At 35.3% G+C, this 22,964-nt stretch overlaps 1 protein-coding gene across 1 annotated transcript in view; it reads right to left on the bottom strand.

Moving 5' to 3' along the window:
• shot (dystonin-like protein short stop) overlaps positions 1–22,964 on the bottom strand; it is a 429,136-nt gene that overhangs the window by 166,333 nt on the left and 239,839 nt on the right. The window contains 1 exon segment of the mRNA XM_089095886.1: positions 12,534–12,664. Coding sequence (XP_088952012.1) covers positions 12,534–12,664 — 131 coding nt within the window.

Raw genomic sequence — 22,964 nt, 5'->3', positions numbered from 1 at the left:
AAGCAAGTACCGAGTTACCTTTGAAAAAAAAAAAAAAAAACTTCCAGTACTTTGAATTCCCGCACCTTCTTTGGTCGTATCTCACAGTGATATTTTGCTTATACCTTAATAATTATACGTTAATTAGCTGATTCTATCCGGCGTTTCTATTAAAGACAAGACTAGCCAATTATTCCGTAAATTAATTGATGTTTTGAAGATGTTCCTGAATACAAATTGACAGCTCCGCGTTTACCATTGTATGTTAAATGGGGTATAGTCTGAGAGACGGATTTTATCTCTTCAATTTTTTTTTGTCTTCAAAGCAAGAATATGACGCTCTTCTAATTAGCATATTTTTTTCTCGCTTTTTGATGAGAAAATTTAAAAGCTTTCGAGTATTGATTAGATACAAAAAGTGCAACTCGTTTCAAGGCAACAATCTAATCCTAGTAGTAGAAGTCATTATATGGCATGTGGTCTCGGTTGCAGAAAACCCGAACCAGTTTTGACCCGAGGGGGCAACGACAAAAATTTTCATAGTTAGAGAATTCAACATGGGTTGGGGTGCAAATTAACAAAAAGAGGCAGCAATTTAATAGCTTAGAAGCAGAAGTCACTAAATCACATGTGGATGAACTTCCATTTTCAGTTGACGAAAACCCGAACCAGTTTTGACCCGAGGGGCAACGACAAAATTTTACATAGTTAGAGAATTCAACATGGGTTGGGGTGCAAATCAACAAAAAGAGGCAGCAATTTAATAACTTAGAAGCAGAAGTCACTAAATCACATGTGGATGAACTCACATTTTCAGTTGACGAAAACCCGAACCAGTTTTGACCCGAGAGGCAACGACAAAAATTTTCATAGTTAGAGAATTCTACATGGGTTGGGGTGCTAATCAACAAAAAGAAGCAGCAATTTAATAACTTAGAAGCAGAAGTCACTAAATCACATGTGGATGAACTCCCATTTTCAGTTGATGAAAACCCGAACCAGTTTTGACCCGAGGGACAACGACAAAAATTTTCATAGTTAGAGAATTCAACATGGGTTGGGGTGCAAATTAACAAAAAGAGGCAGCAATTTAATAGCTTAGAAGCAGAAGTCACTAAATCACATGTGGATGAACTTCCATTTTCAGTTGACGAAAACCCGAACCAGTTTTGACCCGAGGGGCAACAACAAAAATTTCCATAGTTAGAGAATTCAACATGGTTTGGGATGCAAATCAACAAAAAGAGGCAGCAATTTAATAACTTAGAAGCAGAAGTCACTAAATCACATGTGGATGAACTCCCATTTTCAGTTGACGAAAACCCGAACCAGTTTTGACCCGAGGGGCAACAACAAAAATTTCCATAGTTAGAGAATTCAACATGGGTTGGGGTGCAAATCAACAAAAAGAGGCAGCAATTTAATAACTTAGAAGCAGAAGTCACTAAATCCCATGTGGATGAACTCCCATTTCCAGTTGACGAAAACCCGAACCAGTTTTGACCCCAGGGCAACAACTGAATTTTTTTCAAAGTGAGAAAATTCTAGAGAGAGGGGAGAAGGGGAAGTGTAAGTCTACAAAAAGAGACAGCAATTTAATACCTTAGAATTGAAGAATTAATACCTTAGAGTGCATGAATCTACAAAAGAGGCAACAATTGAAGCAGAAGTCACTAAATCGAACATGGATGAACTCCCAGTTTCAGTTGAGGAAAACACGAACCAGTTTTTCCCCGAGGGCAACAACATAATTTTTTCGAAAGTGAGAGAAAGAGAGAGAGGGGATAATGTCACAGTTGTCTTGTGCCGTAACCTTGCATCTACATTTTCAAGCTTTAGAAAAAATTGAAATATAGTGTCTTTTCATTTTTGGAAGAGGAAGAGGAATTCAGAATTTCTTGATTAGGTTTTCCAAATTCTGTTTTTTTCTTCTCATCTTTGCTACTTATTTTCTGCTTAACGTGGCTACTTGTTGTTGTTGTTTTTTTTGTTTTTATTTTATTTTTAGTCTAGCATGTTTGTATTCAGTTTGATGACGGAAAACTGGTGAAATTTATTTTTAGCCCCAGTAGATATTCTGTCGAATTTCAGAGACTGTAGCGGACAAATAAATATTGATTCACCAGTAGAACCATGGTTTCTAGATTCTATTTTGTGTACTAACACGAAGTAAAGGCTCAAGTCTACAAAAAGAGACAGAAATGTAAAGCCTTAGAAGGCTTAGAGAGCCTTAGAAATTTAAACCCTTTAAAATTACTAATTCGTATCTGAGTTATCTCCGAGGTTTGATTGCAAAAAAATTAGAACCATTTTTGATGAGAAGGCAACGACAGAAATTTTTCCTGTTTTTTTTCCATCCTAAAGGACTTATTACAAAATATTGTAGATGGTTAATCTTTTTTAAAGTCTACTTCCTACGGCACTGAATTTTCTACAACAGGTCCTTATATTTTCATGATAAGAACCTATTTATCAAGTGGGATGGATTACTTATCTCATATTGTTTGCTGAAAGATAATATGCTCGCGTCCTGGTGTCGTTGTCCTAGTGCCCTGGTGCCGCACCAGGTTCGTGTCCTGGTGTCGTGAGTTATTTGGAACAGAGGTCAGTGGTATGACTTTATAAGCTCAGCCAGAGGCCAGAATCGACCCAACTCTAAATGGGCAGCTGGAGAAATATGGGAGGGGACATGGGAAGCGTTGGACGATTAGCCTCCAACCACGTATTGCACACCCGGCTAAAGACAGGAAATCAGGAGATCCGTATCTGCGCTACGCAAACCAATGGATCAGCATACGAAAAACTTTTTTTTTCTTTTTAATATGCTATGTTTAAAGACAAAATATTAAAAAATATTGACTTGAACTTCGGATTATTTTGACATCCCATTCAAGGCCGTATCCAGGGGGGGGGGGTTACCCGGTTTGAACCCCCCCCCCCCCGAAATGTTTGTTTGACTCGTAAAAACGTTACAAAAATGGACATAAACAAATTGTGTATGCGTTTTTGAGGTTTTGTGTAACCCCGCTAAAAAAAATTAGTACCCCCCCCCCCCCAAACAAAAATCCTGGTTGCACTTCTGCATTCATCCCAATTTGGTGCTTTATACCGAAATACATAGCTGGGAGTGGCAAATATGTAACCTAACGACATTTTCTGCTAAGGTCTTTAATTGTCTTTATCATTCTATCCTATCAAAAATACAGCGATTAAACATAAGTTTGACAGGTATAGACACTGGACATTTCAGTTTAATGTACATTTCGAAATAGTATTATAAGTTGAAATAAAGGGAGTGAGTAGCCCTTGAAATCTGAATAATTGTTTTTGAATTGTATTTTATTCGACCGAGTTCCTGTACGCACAAAAAAAAAACACTCCCATTCAGTAGTGACGTAAATGCACAAAAATGTAGGAGGAGGTCTATCCCTCAAAATCTAGGTTTTTTTTTTCAACAACAAAAAATCAGTGCAAACACAAAAAGGTATTTTTCATAACCTATGTTGGCAGATACCCCCTCCCTAATTGAATTCACTGACATTCAGGCCCTCAGGATCTTTTTAATTTATTTTTAAAAAGACATATTAGAAAAATTTAGCAGCATATTTAAAAATACATATATATATAGTTTATGTATATATAGAATTTGTATTTATTGTTGTTATTTTTCATCTAGCATAAGGATGTAGACGGGGGAAGGAATCAGGGTTCGGATCCTTCCCGAAATACTGATTTTCTAGAATTTCTGGGCAATTCTATTTAAATTATCAAACAAGTTGGCTTTATTTTTATTATTTGTTTTTATCTTTATTATTATTTGCTATTATTATTATTTTATTGTATTATAATTTGTATTATTCGTTATTATTTATTTTGATTTTATTATTGGTCATTAAAACACGTTCTGTGATATTTACACAAAAAAAAAAACATCCGCCAAAATCAGCTAGCATTTCTCTGCTTTTTGCACGCATATAATTACCATTTTATATTTTTTCTTCTTTATATATTTCTTATTCTTATGTTTATATATTATTTATATTATACTTTATATTTATCTTATTCCCCCTTCATTTATCTATTTCTTATATATATATATATATATATATATATATATATATATATATATATATATATATATATATATATATATATATATATATATATATATATATATATATATATATATATATATATATATGTATATCATATATATATATATATATATATATATATATATATATATATATATATATATATATATATATACATCTTATTTATATTATTTCCTCATTTGTATACCTACACACAAGAGTGGAGGATCACCCCACAACAGAACCGAGATTTGTCTGAAGGTCCCCTGAATAAAATATGTGACCGACCTTAAGTTGTATTTGTGTTACAATTCGACCCTCCTCCAGGGAAAAATAATACGTCATACCTAGCCTCAAGGATTGATTCTGTTTGCATCTAACTATATTTGAAGAATATAGGATCAAGGAGGCACACTTGTGCCTCTTTAAAGAGGCGACCCACCACAATGTTAAGTGATTTCCGGTCCTAGCGGTCGCAGAGAGACAGCGGTGATCGCATTTTGTAGCCCAAGCTCCAACTAAGAAACGTGCAAAATTTCACCCCCTCCAACTTTATCTTCATGGGTAAAAGTGGGCCGGAAGTTTCGACCCTCCGACCACAGCCCCCCTTTAACGTTGTCCGATTGGGCTGAAATTTAGAGGTTAAGCTTTCCTAGGGCGCGGAAGCTTATCCTCGAAATTTCAGCTCCATCCGATCACTCCTTCCCTGTTTTCCAAAAACAAATATAGCCACTTAAAGTTCATTTCTTTTTTTTTCAGCCACACCTACAGGCCACAGTTGGCAACGAATCCGGGTGAATGAGGACTCATTTGAAGCGGAATTTGACCTGTTAGGGCCTTTTGATATTTTCAGACCGAAAAAAATTATCCTCCGAATTTATATTTACGAAAAACCTCGTTTTCCTATAAGAGCCCATGTTAATTTTTCCCACCACAGCCCCCCTTTAACGTTGTCCGATCGGGCTGAAATTTAGAGGATAAGCTTTCCTGGGGCCTGGGAGCTTATCCTTCAGCTCAATCCGATCCTTCCTTCCCTATTTTCCAAAAACCAAATATCAAGTTTTGTGGGGATTTGCTTGTGTCAAAAATAGATACAAGAGACTAAAATAATATAACAAGTGTCTCTGTGGTACAATGGTCGCTGTTCCTGACTGCTAGGCGGAAGATCCGGGTTCGATTCCCTGTCAAAGAAAATTTTTTATATACTGAATTTAAAGTTTAAAAAAGAAACTCAGTTTCTTTTTTAAATCCAATCTATTAAATCATTCGGCTCAACAGGCGTCTCCAGAAGAATATTACAGTCGGCCTTCAGGCTACAGGTAAGTCTCCACTGCTTTGATAACATGTCACATACCCGCATGATCGAAAAAAAGTTCAAAAAAAAAATATTACTGTGCGTTGGATTTGAGTATTCAAGAATTAAAAGCCTTGACAAAAGAATTTTCAAAAGTGGAGGGTTTGGGAGGCGATAGTCCCCCAACTTTAACTAATGAAAAGATCAGTTAACAGTTAGTCAAGCAATAATAAGTAATAAACTGTACAAAAACATGCAGAAATTATTTGAAAAAAAATAAGTTTTCTAAAGAGTTAAAGAGGCTGAGTCAAAAGTTCAAACCGTAACACGTCCGGGATTAGAAGGTGCTGTGGGAGGATTGCCGCCCCCCACATTCCTGCGTCTGTATGTGAATGGGACTGTACCCTCCCAACCGCCTCTCTTTTTAAACTAGAGTATGAATTTCTTAAAACCTAGTTTTTAAACAAATAAAAAGATTAGCGTGAAGAGCAAGGCTTTGAGGAGGGCACAGCCCCTTTCATATACGGAAGCGGGGTTTGGGGGGCGGCAGCCCCCCAACTGCACCTCCTAATCCCTGTACTTTTTAAGGTTCGAACTTGTGACTCAGCCTCTTTAACTCTTTAGAAAACGTAGTTTTTTTCAAATTAAGAATATATGAAGAATAAGGATTAAGTGAAAAAAGAATTACTTATTTGTAGGATGGCCGATTTTTGTGGACTCAGTTATACATTTTTCTGCCTGATAAGGTTAATGTTAGTGCTTCTTACTAAGTTTTTTACTTAGTTATTTTTTTTACTTTATTCCGCTTTTTACAAAGTTATTTTTTGAAGCTATGAATATTATCTAGAAAAATATATACACCGGGCAGCGAGTCAAGGGCTTTAGATGATATCTACGGTTTCTAATTGGGGATGCAGAGATCAGGAATAACGGGATAAGAATCATGCTAAATGTCTAAAGTGAACCAGAAAAGGGACAGGAAGCCCCAGGGGCATATCAGAAGCATTTTTATATTTAAGTAAGCATGGCTATTGAAAATAAAATGCTAAATATGGTTCTAGTGAAAAATTAAACACAATATTAACAAGTCAGACAGTTTAAATTGTTCAATTTAATATGCATCGCTATAAAATTATTTCAATCGTCACTCAAACGCTAAATGCCCGGTCATATTAATCGTGTTATAAACCCTAGTATATATGTTTTATTGTAAAAATATAGAAAAAAGCAACCCTATAGAAAACAAAATGTGTGTGAAGCCAAAGAAAGGAAAGTCTGCTGGAGTAATATAGATATAGTGCTTAAATTCAGTGGCTCACAAGCTGCAATGGCTATATCCTACCTATTTACGTCTAATATCTTATTTCTTCCCCTCTTATATTGATCCCCCCTCCCACCGAAATCAAAGGGCAGACCCGCCACGGTGGGAAACACTTCTAAAAAAAGTACCATCCAGCCGTTCTCCGATGACATCTAACTCTTTTATAAGGAAGTGTCACTTCCTTTAATCTCCAATTTTATACCTTATCTTATCGCCCCTGTATTCAGTCTATTTCTTTCTTTCTTTTTATGGACTATAGTACAATTTATATCCTACGGCCCAAAATTTAGTTTATCAATTCTCCTCGTCACTGGGCACTTTTTATTCAATCTATCCCCCCTCCAAAGAAGGAAAAACATGTGTAGGTGCCAGCATTGTTTCCAAGTTAATTCCATTCGTTATTTCGCTGAAGCGTCCAAAAATCATTAATATGTTAACTAATTATTAACTGGTTGCAAATCGTAACCTCGCCCAGTCACTTACAAGAAAGTTAACCAGAAAAGTAGAATTGGCTTGTTAACTGCAACAAGTCAACAAATGTATTTTTAAGAGTTGAAGCCCTTTCAAATCCCTGTATTGTCATCAGCATTCCTTCAAAGTTGCAAAATCCCTTTACTGTCAAATGTACAATTTGCCATACACATGATGTAAATCAGAGACGTATGCTAAAACAGGGTCTATAATCATCCTCCAATAACACACATTTTTTTACACACATTTCATATATTTCAGCACACTACAATTCGTGTTCCCCCCCCCAAATAAAAAAATTAAAATAAAATTAAACTCAATTTTGATTTTGGCTCACCGTACATGAATAATTAAAACAAAATTTGCATATTAATTTTACTTTTATTTGGTTAAATGGCTTTCTCGAAAATTGTTTAATTTTATTTACGAACGTTTTTATTAGTAATAAATATACGTAACTTACGTATTAACTTACGTAATGAACGTATTCATAGATTTGTTTTAATACGTATATTAGGGGGTTCACCCCCTAGTCAATACCTTGCTCTTTAAGCTAAATTTCGAATTTTTTCCCAATTCTTTAAAAATGACCCCTTAATCACAAAGGACGTTAATCAGAATAAACAGCTCTTGTGAAAGTAATAAAAAATCTTCGGCTTAAAGAGCGAGGTATTGACTAGGGGATGAACCCAATCATATACATAATATTTTCTATTAGTTTTAAGTTTTGATGTTGCTCCTTACTTTCAGTTGAAAAACTTGTTGTTGTTTTTTTTACTTAATTTCTGATCTTTTTCTTTAATAATGATGGGAAATTCGGCGCCCTTTCACAGCAATGTCCCTTCCCCTGTGAAAACTTCCTTCATGGAAAGATCCTCCCATATAACCCCCGACCCCTCCCACCTAACACAAAAAAAACCTGAAAACGTCTGTATACTTCCCAATAAGCAATACTACATGTTAACATTGGGTAAAGTTCAGAACTTTCAGCCCTCCCCCCGGGGACTTCGGGGGATTAAGTCATCCTAAAAGACATAGTTATCATATTTTCGACCATGCTGAACAAAATGGCAAAATGGCTGAACAAAAATGGCAAAATGGCAAAATGAGCGTGGGAGGGGGCCTAGTTGCCCTCCATTTTTTTGGTCACTTAAAAAGGGCATTAGAACTCTTAATTTCCGTTCCAATGAGCCCTCCCACGATATTCTAGGATCACTGGATCAATACGATCACCTCAGAAAAAAAAAAAAAAAAAATACGCATCCGTGATCTTTCTTCTGGCAAAAAATGCAAAATTCCACATTTTTGTAGATAGGTATGCTTGAAACCTCTATAGTAAGGTTCTCCTTTACGCTGAATATGATGGTGTGATTCACATTAAGGTTCTATAACTTTTAGGGGGGGACAAAAGATTTCGAACGCTTCATTTCGAAGGCTCCATAGTCCGGTTAATAAAATGGTATCAGTCTAAACAAAAAATTCGGCCGTCAATAATGGTAAAAACAAATAAGCAGAACAGGATACTTTTGCTTTAAGGAAAGGTGCTGATGTGTCGACCAGGATAAAACTGAATAGCCTGTTGCTAAGCACAGAAAGTCGAACAAGTTCCCCTACATACCATCGTAAGGACGGAAAAATTATGCTAAATGAAGGAACTTTAATTTTGGTTTCTTACGGCATAGGATAAATTCACTCTCGCGTCACGAATTCTTCCACTTCAGAAATTATTCAAAAATAAGCTAAATATTAGGGGAGAGAAAGAGGCTCCTTAGAGATTTAAAAATACTTTTTTGGTATTTTCTAATAAGAAGTAAATAAAAAACAAAAATTACAATGGCCATTCAGCAAAAATTTACTAAACTGCGATTCCACAGTCCTGCTTTAAAGCTTCATTTACTAGATTTTATACATTATAACCAAATCTGACTCCTACTCCGACTCCAGGAATTTTAAATGTGCTGACTCCGATTCCATTCAGCAAAAAAAAACTACTAAAACTCCACAAGTCCACGACTCCGACTCCACAACCCTGTTTTAAAGCTTCATTTAACTAGATTTTATAAGTTATAACAAACTCTGACTCAGACTCCAGACATGTTAATATACCGGCTCCAACTCCATTCAGCAAAAACTTGCTAAAACTCCGACTCCATAGCCCTATTTTAAAGCTTCATTTAACTAGAATTTACAAACTTGACTCCAACTCCGACTCCAAACATTTTCAGTGTACCGATTCCATTCAGCAAAAATTTACTAAAACTCCGACTCCACAGCCCTGGTCCTTACAGGGATAAGTAGCAAGCCTGTTGCTCAACAATAGAATATTAAATTATAATGGGAACATAATTAGGAGAAGTAGGGGGAAAATCATTAGGCGAACAAAATAAATGATCTCCTTCACAAACTTGATTAAAAACAAGCCAAATATATTACTAACAGTCAAAGCCATACCTAGGGTTGGAGGTGCCCAGACAAAATTAATTAAAGCGCCCACTCTCAACTAAAATAAACGCAAAGAAGCCAATTCAAAGTGAAAAATGGATCAAAGTGGGTAATTTCCCAGCCACGGCACCCCAAAGCCATGACAGCCGGATCAACTGCCCCCCCCCCCAGGAATCAGAACCGATCTGTTACTATAGCAGGGTAAACGTCTTGTAAGAAGCTATAAAATTTATGCAACGCAATTTGCGAGCAAGTGTTTCAAAGCCAACTTTTAGCACTCACAAACCACATTTAACACCCAAATATTGCGCTTCCTTCTACAAAAGGTTCGAAAATAATTTATACAAAATAAATGACTAAAGGTCAAACTAATTGGTAATCATCGGTAAGTAACTTTTGGCATTGTAAATCATTGCCGCCGCCAATGACAGGGCGTCACCATCATAAAAATTTTTCTGTACTCTCCTAGGGGTTAATTACAAAAGCGAGTAGGTAGTGACATATTCAATAGCTCATCTAATGGCTAAAGAATACAACAGCCTAAGGCTCTTGAATAACTTACTTCTAAGCGGCTTTCGCACTACATACGTAAAATTCTATGCTACGTGGTTAAGTTACGTCAAGTTGAGTGTAACCTTTCCCACTTAAATAAGTCCTGTCACGCTATACTAACGTAAAAATCAGTAAAACCATCAGGATCATCATCTACTATCAGCAAAATCATCATAAGCAAACTATTCAAAAATTAAAAACGTGGAATGGCGATGAAAATTCCAGGTCTGTTCAAGCGTGAAATGCTTTCCAGGAAAAGTCTATATATTCAATTTTTAAAATTTATTTTATTCATCTAAAATTCCGTTTTACTGCTGCTATGTTGACTTTTCCACAACGTAACATACTTACGCAACATACTTACCCGTACCCATACATACGCAACATACTTACGTAACGTACTTACCCAACATAAAATTTTAAGTACAGCTCGAGTTGGTACTGCGGTCGTTACAGACAAAATCTGGTCCTATAGATTACGTAATGTACCATAAGGTATTGTAGGAAAGGTTCTACAGTTTAGTGTGAAATGACGATTTTTTTTTTACATACATACATGTATATTATTTTTAAACAATTAAGGGTAGCCGTCCAAGAAGAAATCCCAAGCTAGCCTACTGAATTACATTTATCAAAATCGCTTTAAATTTTTTACTAGACTTAGTGGGTGTTCGACTCTCCAAGACCTGGTTTACATCCAAGAGCACCACTAGATCCGCCAAAGTTGACGCATTTACGTCACATCTTGCCAAGCTGCATGTCACAATTACGCCAAAGGTTTTAGATTTCCACCGTGTGTGGGGCGTACCCCCTAGTGTAAACAATTTTTGAATGGTGGCAACATCTCAATCTCGCTTACCACCAAGAAAGTAAACATAACAAGAAAGCAAACATTTTATACGATTAGAAACCTGTGTGGACACAATGATTACGAAAAGGGTACACATTAAAGGGATCTGTAAACATCTGAAGGCGAATTTTCGGTTAAAAACTTAGTATATAGATTGGTACAGCAGTAAAGACTGAATTGAAAATATTCCATTCTTCTTTTGGTAAACAGTTATACCCAGGGCCGTATCTAGTATTTTTGTTCAGTGGGGGGGGGGACAAAAGAACCTTACAAATGCAACAAAAATGTGTTTATGTGTATTTGTGTTACTTTTGCACGAGTCACAAATTTCGAAGGGGGAGGGTTCAAACCGAACACCCCCCCCCCTAGATATGTTATGCTCGTTATTATATTTTCTTTTCATATTAATTTCAATTGGGGGGGGGGTATGCTTTTCTGAGAAAATATTTTGAAAAGCTTATTTTTTGTTTTATTTTAACACTTGGAGCTATTTTAGCAATCAAATTATTCTTATGCCCATTGACAGATAAATCTTAATTTTAAGCTAAACCGAAAATATTCTATCGACTGTTTGGGACCAAGAACATTTTTAGAGTTATAAGCCTTCAAGGCTTTCACGAACGTCTGATAGATCTGCATATTACTAACCTAACAATAAAAATCCTTGCGAAAAGGAAAATTTCAATGATTATAACTCTTGAATTACTTGTCATTCAAAAATGAAAGGAGTATTTTCATTATTGTTTTTGGTCTTGTTCATACCTGTTAAAAAGATATTTAATATAAGATAGCCTCCATCTTATGTCACGACCAAACTCTTCCATTTCACCCCCTCACCACCCCTCCTATTATAAAAATGTTTCTTCGGTCTAGCGATTCACAAGCCACCGGCTTGTGCTTTGGCCTCCAAAAATACTGTGTTTGGCCTTCGTCTTAATGTCATATAGGAGACGATGTTATATACACACTGATATTTTAGAAATGGAAATATACACCCCGTATCTGCCTATATGCCTTATACTGATCATGTGTACCTTCAACTCAATATTTACTCGAGAAGGTAACCTAGCCTAACCTAACACTTTCCTTTACCTGGTCAGGCACGTACGCAGGAATTTGTTTCGGGGGGGGGGGGGCAATTTGTTTCGGGGGGGGGCAAATCCTTCAAACCCATTATTCTGTGAGAAAAATCAGAAAATTATGGGAAAATGAAAAAAAAATCGTGAGATTTCGTGGGGGCCCGGGGGCCCCCCCCCCCCCTGCGAGCGTCCCTGTACCTGGTATACATATTAAACGCCACGTGTTTCGCACAATTTCGCCACGCTTAGAACGCAGCATCTGGTGTACGTGATTTCAGAGTGGACGTCCCCTAGTATTTACCCAGAATACCTTTCCTGCTTTGTAACTCAATGATCCTACTAGTGACATAAATGTCTCCATGTATAATGGTACAAAATTGTAACTCATCCTACGTTAATATTTTTGTTGGGTATTATATTAATTACAGTGAGATTAAAAAATAATGTTTACCTGGAAGGGAACTGAAAACTTCCTGAGATCATCTCTTCGTCGTCGAGGTCTTCAATGTCTACATTATCAGGAATATTAAGCTCTGTACGAAAGGTCTGAAAATTCAGTGCCTCCGATCTATCTCCAATAATCTATAAAAAAATAAAAAAATAACTTAAGAATGATTAATCTACGAAAGATCTGATTTTACTTATTTTTTTCACTGAAAAATTAACAAGGCAATTAGAAAATCAAACAAGGTCATTGGAAAAAAAAAACTGGAGCTGGAAAAAAAATATGGAATTCTGAAATCATAGAAATAGTGACATTTTATAAGGGGTACAATGCCTAAGGATTCAGCAAGAATGCAAAGAAAAGAGGATTAGAGGAATCAGCTCCCCTTTCCTCAGAGAACATTACAAATCTTTGCGATAAAGAAGAAAGTTTGAGATTATTTTTTTTTTTAAGCTTGTCCCTCCTTTGTATTTTTTATATACAAATTAGCCCCCACCACCAAAAGGAAATCTCCAACGACCCTCTTGGTTCAACACCCTCATTTTGAGCATGAATTCAGAAATTGCGAGTATGTGACATAAAGTTTACTTCTAATCCAAAATACTACTTATTCTCTTAGCGCTTCTTATTATTAAATTTTTTAATAAAATAAATATAAATATACCAACAAAAAGAATATTTTGCTACTGAGTGAGATATTCCATAATTCTTAATAAATCAGGTTCTGTTTCGGAATAGCTATTATATGGTAGGCATCATATCTACATATAGTCAATTGGGAGGGCGCAGGTGGTGCATTTGAGCCCACAAAAAATTTCAGATTTTGAGGATGAGCTTTTTTTGGGGGAGGGGATATTTTTATCAAAAAAAAATTTTTTTGTATATTCATTTAAAAAAAAAATACCCCCCAAGATTTCGAAAAGAATATATTCCACCCTCCCTTTAATATTTCCGTAAATTGATGCCACAGAACAGGAGTATACAGAACAGGAGCCCCCCAATATTTATTATATTTATATTTACAACATTTATTAATATTTATAACCCAATATTTATCTACATGACTTCTCCCATAAAAATGTGAAGAATAATGACCTAAAAATGGATATTTCGCTGTTTGACTTCCTTCCCCATGAAAAACCCTGGGCGAAGTTCTAGATAAGGGTCTTGCTGCTATCTTGCAACGATATTCTTCTCTGAAATTTTCTAAGCGTTTGAAATATGGAAGTAGTAGACAAAAGAGTTTCAAAACACCGTCCCAGGACAGTTTGGGCTCTGAATTCAGAGCTTAATAGACGATCAAGCTTCATTCGCCTTGACTTAAGAACCATAATTGAAGGGGGGGGGGGATGTAAAGGCATATTATAGGGCAGAAACCACATGGAAAAAAATATAGCAGTAGATTATTTTATTAAAATTATTTCCAAATTTAATACTAGCTGTCAACGTAATTAGGTACTAGACCCTTTCCACTGATAGTGTTGGAAACAGCTTAAGGCTACACACAAATATATGTCTGATTGCGTTTTTTTTAAGTAGGCTTTATTTGCAAACACTTGGTGAAAAATAAGCATTAAAATAATGACAAAGCCCCAAATCAGCAAATTTGGGTATAATACCTAGGGATATATCTGGCCCCAATGGGTGAGAGGCAATTTTTTACTCTATACTATAGCTTTATCAAAAGAAATTATGACTAAAATTATTAATAACAACTTTTCTAGGTTCGAACCAATAGGCTTCCAAATATCCTAAGATTGAAGCAACACAGCCAACCGAAATACAAAAATCAACTAACAGCCAAGCGAAAACAACCCGTTGACACGTGAAGCAGACCCGGATCACTTCCTTTTTTGGTTTCGGTGGTCTTTTTGGCTTTTTAGCAAAAAACTCCAAATTAGTTGACAGAAACGTAAACAAGACACATCAATCTCATCTACATAGTCGACCGTTTGTGGATACTACAGTAACTACATGGAATTCGCAATAACATCAAAATATATAGTCGTATTACAAAAACTACTATCCATGATGATTCCAAATATTCAAAATTCACAAATTGTAGTAAATTTACCTCTCAAGAGTTTTAGAAAATGTGGATGTTTAAAGAAAAAAAAAGAGGGAAACACCCAAAGAAAAAAAGAAAAAAGAGTGGGATCCTGGGAAAGAATGAAAAATGAAAATAAAAAAGTCTACATTCCTAATAATCCCTATGTGAGTCAACTTAAAAATCTTGGTCGCCCTGCTGTAATTCTGATGGACTTTCCCCAATAGGCAAAACTCATAGTGTTTGAAAAAAATAAATCTCAATTCCCCCGCTTGCCTACAAGTCCCTGGGTTATTTCCGGTTACGAGTCAATAAAAAAATCTTGGTTGCCTCGTTGCGATTCTGCTGGGCTTTCTCCAATGGGCAAAGCCCAGACAGTTTGAAAAAATCTGAGTCGCTCGTTTGTCTACAAGTCCAGTGGATACTGTCGGTCAGGAGGAACCTAAAAATCGGTCACCCCAAAACGATTACAGTGGGCTTTCCCAGTAGGGAAAACATATATAATAGGAACAAGACCCTAATACATCCCTAAATCCCTCATCTGTTAAATCTAATCAAATAATCTACTAATTGCAAAAAAATATTCACTATTATAGACTAATAATTCCTAATACACTCCCTAATCTCTAATACAGTCCCTAATGCAGTCCAAAATCTATTCAAATAATCTATTAATCGCAAAAAAGTTCCACTGGTACAGACTAATAATCCCTAATACATTCCCTAATCTCTAATACAGTCCCTAATGCAGTACAAAATCTATTCAAATAATCTATTAATCGCAAAAAAGTTCCACTGTTATAGACTAATAATCCCTAATACATTCCCTCATCTCTAATACAGTCCCTAATGCAGTACAAAATCTACTCAAATAATCTACTAATCGCAAATAAGTTTCACTGTTATAGACTAATAATCCCTAATACATTCCCTAATCTCTAATACAGTCCCTAATGCAGTACAAAATCTACTCAAATAATCTACTAATCTCAAAAAAGTTTCACTGGTATAGACTAATAATCCCTAATACATTCCCTAATCTCTAATACAGTCCCTAATGCAGTCCAAAATCTATTCAAATAATCTAATAATCGCAAAAAAGTTCCACTGTTATAGACTAATAATACCTAATACATTCCCTAATCTCTAATACAGTCCCTAATGCAGTACAAAATCTATTCAAATAATCTACTAATCGCAAAAAAGTTCCACTGTTACAGACTAATAATCCCTAATACATTCCCTAATCTCTAATACAGTCCCTAATGCAGTACAAAATCTATTCAAATAATCTACTAATCGCAAATAAGTTCCACTGTTACAGACTAATAATCCCTAATACATTCCCTAATCTCTAATACAGTCCCTAATGCAGTACAAAATCTATTCAAATAATCTATTAATCGCAAAAAAGTTCCACTGTTATAGACTAATAATCCCTAATACATTCCCTAATCTCTAATACAGTCCCTAATGCAGTACAAAATCTATTCAAATAATCTACTAATCGCAAAAAAGTTCCACTGTTATAGACTAATAACTGTTGTATTAAAGCAAATTAAATAAAACAACAAGTTTTTTTTAACTGAAAGTAAGGAGCAACATTAAAACTTAAAACGAACAGAAATTATTCCGTATATGAAAGCGGCTGTCCCCTCCTCAACGCCTCTTTACGCTAAAGTTAGACTCTTTCTCACAACGCTATTTTTTAAAACAATAAAACTTTAGCGTAAAGAACGAGGCGTTGAGGAGGGGACAGCCCCTTTCATAAACGGAATAATTTCTGTTCGTTTAAGTTTTAATGTTGCTCCTTACTTTCAGTTAAAAAAACTTGTTTTTTTTTAATTTAATTTTTGAACGTTTTTGAATTAATGCTGGTTTTGATTTTGGCTCACTGTATATGAATAATTAAAACAAAATTTTCATATTAATTTTACTTTTATTTGGTTAAATGGCTTTCTCGAAAGTTGTTAAATTTTATTTACGAACGTTTTTATTAATAATATAAATACGTAACTTACGAATTAACTTACGTAACGAGCTTCTATATTCATATATTTTTAATACGTATATTAGGGGGTACGCCCCTAGTCAATACCTCGCTCTTTACATTAAATATCAAATTTTGTTCCAGTTCTCTAAAAATGACCCCTTAATCACAAAGGTCGTTAATTAGAACAAATAGCTCTTACGAAAGTATTAAAAAATATTTGGCTTAAAGAGCGAGGCATTGACTAGGGGGCGAACCCAATCATACGAGTAATAGTTTCTGTTCGTTTTAAGTTTTGATGTTGCATTACTTTCAGTTCAAAAACTTGTTTTGTTTTTTTTTATTTAATTTCTGATCGTTTTTTAAATTATACTGGGAAATCGGGCGCCCCCTTCATAGAAATGTCCCTTCCCCCATGAAAACTTCCTCCTTGGAAAGATACTCCAACATAACCCCCGACCCCCCACTACCAGAAAAAATCCCCTTTGAAAACGTCTGTACACTTTTCAATAATCAATACTATATATAAACATTGGGTAAAGTTCATAACTTTCAGCCCTCCCTCCGGGGGCTTTGGGGGATTAAGTTATTCTAAAAGACATATTTATTATATTTTCGACCATGTTGAACAAAATGACTATCTCAAATATTTTATCGGGTGACTTTGGGAAAAACTGAGCGTGGGAGGGGGCCTAGTTGCCCGCCAATTTTTTGGTCACTCAAAAAGGGCACTATAACTTTTAATTTCCGTTCGAATGAGCCCTCCCACGATATTCTAGGACCACTGGGTCGATACGACCACCCCTGGAAAAAAAAACAAAAAAAAAAACAACGCATCCGTGATCTTTCTTCTGGCAGAAATAAATCTTAAATTAGCGAGAAGATGACTTTATGAAGTTATTTCAGCAAACTGAAGTTATTGAAGAAGTTATGAAGTTAGAAGTTAGAAGTTATGAAGTTATTAGCAGCAAATGACAGGCAAATGAACCTTTTTATTACGCATTTCTACTTACAAGCTACTAACCTCAAAGTATTAATATTTTTAAATGATAATAGCGGTAAATAAAAGTGAATAATAATAGCAATAATGAAAAAAATAATTCTTATTATTTTAGTAATGAAATTTGCACTAGAATATTCTCCTAAAAATAAAAATACTTGTTCACTACATGTAGGCTTGAATTGTTTTGAGCTATAAAAGATATAAAATATAACTAGTTGGTGGAGAATGCCTAATTTTATAGTGGATATCCTATTAGAAAGTAATTGAGAAAGGAAGTGAAAGGAAACAAAAGTAGTAAATAAGTGAAAGAAAGAGAAAAACAGACCAACACAAAATATTTTACTATAAGAAAAATAAAAAGGGAAAAACCAGTTGATACTAAATATCTAGCATTGATGCTATTACAAGCTTCAATGGTAACTTGTATGCATCTAAAATGCATATTGATTAAGCTTAAAGATGGCTTCCCGAGCAACCCAGTTGTAAGTATTTCAACTTACAAGCTACTAACCACAAAGCATAAATATTACTAGATGATAACCGTGGTGAATACAAGTGAATAACAATGATAATAATAATAATGAATAATAAATAATGGTAATAATAATCATAAAAAAAATTATGTAATGATTTTGGTATTACATTATTTGTCTAATAAACAAAAATGCTTGTTTTTTTGTATAAAAAGAAATTGAATTATTTTGCTCTATAAAAGATATATAACATTTTAAGTTGGAGAATTCTTCACTGTAGCGTAAATTATATATTAGAAAGTAATTGTCAAAGGACGCAAAAAGAAAGAAAGCAAAAGAGCAAGAAAGGAGGAAAAATCAAAGAATGTTCCAACAAAAATATTTCAACAAAAGAGACACCAAAAAAGAAAAAAAAGACTGCTTCCTAACGCCATTACAAGCTTGCACTTGAATGGAGTGGTATCCTTGCACGATTTCCCCGACAAGTGAAATGACCGAAAACCCGAATAATGTTAATAAATAAAAAAGACACTAGGCAGATTAAGTCATCATTAATAAGGGTATTTTATTTATAAGAAGATTTTCCCCTTTCGAAAAAAAAAATTAGTCTTTAAAATATTCAATGGTATACAAAATTATTTAACGGTTTGAACAAGAAGTGTCGAGAAATTCGGGGAAAAAGGGCGTTCGCATTTATTAAGGCCGTATCCATGAGGAGCTAGGGGGTTTGACCCCCCCCCCCCAATTTTCGCCCGACTCGTAAATAAACGGAACAAAAATGAACATAAACAATTTTTGATGCATTTTTTAAATTTCTTTTGTGACCCCCCCCCAAAAAAAAAGTATTTTGTTACCCCCCCCCCTTGCCGCTCCGAAAAAAAAAATCCTGGATACGGCCCTGGCATCTATACAAAAGAATAGTTGATTGGAGAAAAGTCACAACGTATTATCAATAAGAGTTCACCAGAAATACCTCCAATCTATAAAGTTTTGTAGGCATAAAACCTTGATTTCACAAGAGATCCAAAACAAGACTTTTTAACCCGTGCCCCAGCCATTTAAACATTTGCCTCTCAATTACTTGGACTATCTGTCTTGGCTTTTCTCTGTCTACAATTAGCCATGTCTTGATGCAACCTATGCAACCTACTGCAAAATACTTGATAACTTCAATTCAATAACTTCAATATTTGTTCTGAAAATATAAATGCGAAAACATAATTTTCCAACGTATTCAATTTGATGGTGTAATCTTTAACAAGATCATATTCCTTCTTGGGGTTGATTTCCTCCCTTTCTTTACCTTAAATATGCATGTTTTCTAATGCTAAAATCTCTTACGAGAAGACTGATAATCATTGAATTTGAAATACTCAGAATCAGCACAAAAAAGGTAGTTTTTTTCCAAAGTATTTACTGATATTAAAATTCCATTTTTATATAAACAATGTGACTTCGTTTTGTCATAATACTAGGTAGTCATTGAGCAGAAGGTATTCAACATCTTTTAAGCAAATAAATTGGTGTCTTCTCTACTTCCTATGTAGCCTACACTCAAAAAGACTTGCTGAATATAGGAGGTCAAATATGACGCAGTATCACCAAATATCAAAAGGGTTGAAATAGATTCGTCTCCCGTGTTCCAGCATGGCAACGTGCCAGGGATGTTTTCCAGCCGATCAATCAGATCTTTTGAATCTTTGACTATTTTCCTGTAAGTGTCTTTGTGGAGACCATAGAACAATGAACCCTTTTTTTTAATTTACACCCCTCTGTATATGCAACTAAAGAAACAAAGAATGACTTTGGGTCTCTTTTATTCAACTGTTGGGATTAAGGAAGTTTTTTGTGTGGTCGGTCAATGGGACCGCATTGACAAATGCTTGCATCGCCCCATTAGTCACGACTGACATCACTGTATTGGGCAAACAACGCCTCCTAAAAAGTAACCTAATTGGTTTTTATATTTATTCTCTTACGTTTTGATTATTTTTTTAAGTCACGTAGGGAATACATAGTGTCTACCTATATGACAGATTCGATACAATTAGAAGATAATCGCTTATGTTTTTTTTTTCTCCAGTTTAGGGATGATTTTGACGACATTACACTGGAATTAAGGCGGAGCATTTCCTCGAAGATTCAACCTCCGCTCGTTTTCATCTACCTATATCCCTTTTCTTTCAACACGGGTGGTGTTTACCATCCCTACACAACCTCCAACAACCTCGTAAACAAAAGCATAAGAAACATTTCTCAGATTCCAATCCATTTCTGAAAAAAGTGAGAGGTACGTCCTTCCGTTTCAGTCACGATCCTGAAAAGAACTTTGCAACTGCACCAGATTCTAAACTGCTTAAACCGAAACAGTTATGTTAAAACCAAACAAATTCCTTTCCATGGCTGCCATAAATCAGCCAAATAAGCTAGCTGAACTGATGCCATATGTTACAAATACTTATTATCAAATGCTACTGCTGAATACACCTTGAAGCCAAATTTATACCGAAGAAACAGTGAGAGGACTATTGATGAGCTAATAAGTATTGGCACGATATATTTGATTTGAAAATTATCCTGAATACAAACATTGAAATTAAGTGTTATTTACGATGTTACAATGATAAATATAATAATTGGTGAATTGCCACTTAGCTTGACTACTAATTAATGGGACCACACTGTATTTCAAAGCAAGGATCAAACGGTGGCTATATATAAGACATAATTCATACACTGCAAACATGGAGCTTGCAGTTCAAATTTATCGACTGCTGCAAACTGTTACCTACTTATAAGAGAGGACAGACGACTTTTTTGCAGGGGTGGGGGGATAAGCTCACCAAAGCAGCAAAATAAAAATTCTATTAAATTAATAAATAAGGAATTCTAAAAAAAAATTTGTATACTTTTTGCATTTGTATATTTTTAGTTTATATTACATACTTTAGTGGTTGGTTCTTAAAATCTAATTCTAAATGTGAATTTTTAATTTTTTTATTGGTACAACACATTTAGGAAAATAGAGGAAATACGAGTATTTATCTACATTATAGACATCGACTACCCTCAGCACATATGCCCCCCCCCCCGGGTAAGTTTAATAAAAGCAGCAATTCTGACAGTAACATATCTACTAATCCTAAAATGGAAAAATCAACAAGTTTCTAACTTATTGTCAAAAAGGAGTATAAAATAATAAAAAACAACCTCTTGGTTAGGGTGCCAATATACACAATATACACAAAACATTAAGCCTTGAAGTCTTAAGAGTCTAAGAAGTAGATTTGCCTGTAAATCAAGGGGGGTTTAGTAGTGTCACAAGACTTGCAACCGGTGCGGCGGGTCTCTGACTCCGATCCTCTTCCTTACACGTTCCCGGAGTCCACACGGAGCTGCCCCTCGTTTGGAATCTTCAAAAAGCGTGTTAGAGAATTCCCAGTTAATAATTAGCTCTTCCCGGGTTTTCCTTGGAGTCGTTGTCTCTGAATGGGTTGGATGTTTAATCGAGTTGGCAGGATCATGTGCTACTCGCCTGCCGAGCCTGTGATTTTGGGAAATTGCTAAGGTGGGTGACTAGATTATGGATTTTGTTTATGTTTTTTCTATTGTTCTATTCCCTGTTCTTTCTTGGCCATGATTAGATTAGATCATAGTTGATTTTTGTTGTAAATTTATTGATATCAGAAAAGCATTTGATAGTATGTACCACCCTATTCTCCTCGAGAAACTGGAGCACATAGGAATAAGAGGCAAAACTCGGGATTGGTTAATATCGTACTTGAGGGACCGCAAGATTTATTTGGGAGAAGATACAGGAAATGGTGTAGTCGTCAATTGCTGTGTCCCCCAAGAGTCAATATTAGGATCACTATTGTTCCTGATTCACATTAACGATCTGAGTACCGTATTAAACCCGGCACGCACTATTCTTCGCTCCTGTAAGCTATGTCCTAATGAAGCTTCTTTTCAGTCTGTAAATGACGATGGAGCATGTGGCTTTTGCAGGTGATACTACATTAGGCTCTTGTGGAAGGAATAAAACAGTATTTATTTTAATGCTTAGGGCTGTTCCCGAGGAGACGTATCTCTGGATGGATTCTAACCGACTTGTGATTAATATTGATAAATCTTGCGTTTTATTTTTTTTTTGTCGGGTCGAAAGTGGCCATCCGAAGATATGTGGTGTCGAAGCGTCAGAAAGTCAGAAAATGTTAGTCGGCCAGAAAAGCGTTTAACAAAATACCTGAGAGTCCTGCTTGATGAGAGCTTGTCATTCCTGCAACACGTTCAAGCAGTAGATTTGAAGATATCCAGGAATCTTGGAATAATAAAAAAACTAACGAACACGTTGGCGCAGGAATCCTGCTATACAACGCTTTTATCAAACCCCATTTACAATACTGTACAATTATCTGACGATCGACTTTTAAATCTCACCTGCAGAAGCTCAATTCGATTCGTAAATGATTTTTGAAATTAATTGGAAAAAATGAAGAGTATTTGTCAATGGAGTCGCTGCATCATCAGTCATGCTTGACCTTTATGCCCAAGTATCTAGCTGTTGGACTCTCGTCGGCATTTAAAATATTATTTCGATCAATCTCGAACCAGCATAATGTAAATGCCCGATCATCATCAAACCTGCAAATACCCTTCTCCCCGACTGAACGGTCGGATTTTGCTCCGAATAGAACTTGTACAAGCTCATAGACCCTAATCTCAGAAGAACTGAGAGGTAGGAGCTCCCTCGTGTCATTTAAAAGAAGAATGAAAAATCATTTATTAGCACTGATTAGTTTAATGGTAAAAAAAAATTAATGTATTGAATATAAAAAGAAGAAAATAAAGTTAAAATTTTATTTTATTTTAGTATAATGATAAAGCGGTTTCCCCTGGGTCAAAGGACAGGAGGATAATTGGT

This window comes from Artemia sp. Qi Xiang Cuo, chromosome 10 (assembly GCF_049724085.1).
Source record: "Artemia sp. Qi Xiang Cuo chromosome 10, ASM4972408v1, whole genome shotgun sequence".
NCBI lineage: Eukaryota > Metazoa > Arthropoda > Branchiopoda > Anostraca > Artemiidae > Artemia > Artemia sp. Qi Xiang Cuo.
Note: the sequence above shows the minus strand (reverse complement) of the source record. Positions and strands in the feature narration are given on the sequence as shown.